At 41.6% G+C, this 3,572-nt stretch overlaps 1 protein-coding gene across 1 annotated transcript in view; it reads left to right on the top strand.

Moving 5' to 3' along the window:
* EAH_00051060 (hypothetical protein, conserved) overlaps nucleotides 1–3,572 on the top strand; it is a gene marked incomplete at both ends in the record, with an annotated part of 6,772 nt that extends 3,200 nt beyond the window's left edge. Inside the window, 5 exons of the mRNA XM_013391255.1 lie at nucleotides 1–113; nucleotides 627–1,352; nucleotides 2,024–2,078; nucleotides 2,505–3,036; nucleotides 3,448–3,572. The exon at nucleotides 1–113 is cut by the window's left edge and continues 1,114 nt beyond it. Coding sequence (XP_013246709.1) covers nucleotides 1–113; nucleotides 627–1,352; nucleotides 2,024–2,078; nucleotides 2,505–3,036; nucleotides 3,448–3,572 — 1,551 coding nt within the window. The remainder of the gene's footprint in view (nucleotides 114–626; nucleotides 1,353–2,023; nucleotides 2,079–2,504; nucleotides 3,037–3,447) is intronic.

Here is a 3,572-nt window from a genome sequence, read left to right as displayed (position 1 = left end):
CCTGCAGAACCCTTATCTTCTCTTCCAGAAGAACCAGAGCCGCTTTCTTTTGAAATTCCTCAAAAAGACGGTTTGCAAGACAAAGACTATCTCAGCTCCGTTACTATTAAGAGGTGCAACAATACAAACTGCAGCAGCAGCAGCAGCAGCAGCAGCAGCAGCAGCAGCAGGGGCACTTGGGGCAGCAGCAGCCACAACACGAGAGAAGAAACAGCAACAAGAATAATAATTTTGATAGATATAATAACGGCAGCTAGAAACGCAGCAGAAAAAAACAAAGACAATAAAGATGCATGCATAATAACAACTGTATATTTATTTGCGGTGTCTTCTTATAAATCCTTTTTATTTTTTATTTATCTTTTCCTTTCTTTTGCTGTTTCTTCGTTTTAATATGTTTATGTTACAAATAGAATATAAAAATAAACATATTGATGTTAATCTATCTAATTTTGCTTCTATTTATGTTCATATATTTTGTATATTTATTTTGTTTTTTGTTTTTTCTGTTTTTGCTTTAAGCGCACCCCTGAATATCTTTTTCTTTCTCCCACAGATCACAGATATATTTTATTATTTATTTGTATCTCTTTTATTGTAATTTATTTGCTTGTTTTTCTTTGCAGGCCTACAGCCCCTAACTCTATATCTATGACTGCCTCTGCTTTGCAGTTAGGTTTAAGAAGTAAAGACAATTCTTTTTTTGTTTCTTCTTTCTCTGATGAAGAAATCTCTCCTAAGTCCAAACAGTCTTTATCAGCATCTGCATCTCGTTCTTGCAGCGGGGGCCCCCAAAGGCAGCAGCAGCAGCAGCAGCAGCAGCAGCAGCAGCAGCACTCTTCTTCTCTTTCTTCTTCTGCTTCTTCTTCTGCTCCTGCTGCTGCTTCTGCTTCTGCTTCTTCTTGTTCTTTAAAAAAGAATAGAGTGAAGTTTACTCCAGCGCAAGCTAACCCCAGTTTTCATCCAAAGTACCTGCCTAGACACCCTAGACTAGCAGCTGCTTCTGTACATTTTGCTTTTCCTCATCGTCGAAGATTAGGGAGACGTATCGGTCCCCGTAGTTTATCGCATGCAGCAGAGCAAAGAAATCCGCTAGTTTCTTCGGTGTCTATACACCCGAATGGTGCTGATATATCTTTACGTATTGTAGTAGATATCATTATAGATAATGCATTAGGAGCTGAAGCAGCAATGATGATTTCTGAATGGGGATTCAATAATTTATATTCATCTAATAAATCTACTTGTAATATTCCCGGCATGCAATGCTATGGGCACGACTGGAGGCAAGGAGGTGTTTATCAGTGGGGTTCTGCAGATCCTAAGACATCAACACAAACACTTCCTGAAGAGTAAGATAAATGTCTTCTTCTTTCTTCTTTTATATCTATCTATACTTCGCTTTGTCAGTCTTCTCTCTCTATCCCCTTCTTCTTCTATTTACTCTTCGTCTTTGGTTCTGTCTAGCTGCTCTACTTGTTTATTTCTGTCTATTTACTGCACTTCCTGCTGCTCTCTCTCTCCTCATCTTCTTCTTTATTTCTACCTATCTACTCCTCTTGTTGTTTTCTATCTGAATCCTCTTTTTGTTTATTTCTGACTATTTACTCCTCTTGTTGCTGTCTGTCTATATACTCTTCTTCTTTATTTCTGACTATCTACTTTTTTTGTTGTCTGTCTATATACTCTTCTGCTTTATTTCTGTTTATTTACTCTTTTTGTTGCTGTTTGCCTATCGACTCCTCTTGTTGCTTTTACTCACACGTTTAATCAGCACGCTCCCTAAAGCAGCAGCAGCAGAAACAGCATCAGAAACAGCAGCAGCAGCAGCAGCAGCAGCAGCAGAGGCCGCATCAGGAACAGCAGCAGCAGAAGAAGCAGCAAAAGAATCGGCAACAGCAGAAGAGACACATAGGAGGGAGAGTAAGGCGTTGCAGCTCTTTCTTTGTAAGAGACAGGGAAATAGAAGAAGAGACAAAAAGCTTTTGCTGCTGCTTCGATGTGGCTGTGCTTGCTGCTGCAGCTACAAAAACATAGAAGTTATGAAGGCGCTTCAGCCTGCAATAGAATGGAGACAAGTAAATGAGGCTGACCGTAGATTTAAGTGTCTGCTTTATCAATTGTGTCTGCATGCGTCTTCTATATTTTTTATTTCTTTATTATTGCTGTCTCTGCTGCCGCCTGCTGCTTATAAGTGGGGCTTTATATGCCTTCGAGTGTATCTTTCTGTCTCTTCTCTCGCCTACCCTACAAAAAGAATAATTTAATAGGGAGTTAAGAGACCCTAGAGCACAGTGAAGAGACACCAGAGACAGCAAAAGAGACATCATACAGGCAGTCATAAGCAGATAAACTGCAGAGAAGGAGGCGAAGAGTTTTAAAAGAGTTACATTGTTTACTTCTAGGCGCAGACATAGACAAAAAAGTTAGAGAAGAAAGATAGACAAGACAAAAGAAACAAAAGGAGGGGTAAAGTTTTTCTTTTTTGTCTTGTGCTCGTGCAGTCTGTCTCCTGCGATGAAGTTCCCCCGCATTTATCTGTTATTCTTCTGGTAACAACAGAAGAAAAAGCAGAGGCATATCGATCAGTTGTCTCTACTTCAGGTGTATCTGCAGCAGCAAAGCCCCAATGGACAGACAGGCCGCTGCATGTACACCTGATTGCATTTAGAGAGATTTCTTATAAGCCAACTGAAGATCCTTTGAAACCTTTAAAAGAAATGCCTATCACAGACACCTCAAACCTTATCAAAGCAGCTGTGGTAGACCCAAATCTATTTCCTATAGCAGACGAGACAGTTTATGTTTCTTTTTCTACGGCTACACCAAGAGAAGGGCAATATGAAGCAGATGCAATAATTGATAAAATACAAGAAGCGCTTATTCTTATTTCTGATGAACTTGCTAACAGTATCGTTACTGTCGAGCTGTGCAGACACCCCGTGCCTCCCCCAGGTTATCTCTTCCCTTGGCAGACTGAAGCCACAAGAGAAGCTCAAGATCAAACATATAGAGCCATTCAGGTTTCATACAACGGTAGGGAGTGCAACCTGCTGTTGCTGCTGCTGCTGCTCCTGCTCCTGCCTCCGGTGTTGTTGCTGCTGCTGCTGCTCTTGCTGCCATTGTTACTGCTTCTGCTGCTCGTGCTGCCGGCTCTGTTGCTGTTGCTTTTGCTGGGTTTCTTCTTGGCTTTTCCCTGAAGTGAATGGAATGTCAAATTGAGAGAAGTATCGAAGCTGTCTTCTACAGCGGTGGCATTGAGTTAAGACTTAGGGGGCCTTTGGGGTGTATGCATATATTATAGTTCGTTTAGAAGAACGTCGTTATTAAGTGTGTAGGGGCAGCCTCAGTGTTGGTGTTGTCTGTGGCTTCCGCTTTGCTGAGGTGTATGGGGAGGTTCTTTGAGGTGTATGTACACCGGACCCCTTGCTTTGTGTGCACTCGCAGGGAAGCCTTTTGAACAGCTTATTGAATTTCATATACCCGAAAGTGATATAGGCGTCTACTCCTCAGCTAAACTTGACTGGCAGTTCCGCATGGCCTGTGATGGAGTGTTCGACCCCGCAGAGTAA

The sequence above is a fragment of the Eimeria acervulina genome, genomic scaffold (genome assembly GCF_000499425.1).
Source record: "Eimeria acervulina Houghton genomic scaffold, Eah_scaff867, whole genome shotgun sequence".
NCBI classification, from domain to species: Eukaryota; Apicomplexa; class Conoidasida; order Eucoccidiorida; family Eimeriidae; genus Eimeria; species Eimeria acervulina.
Note: the sequence above shows the minus strand (reverse complement) of the source record. Positions and strands in the feature narration are given on the sequence as shown.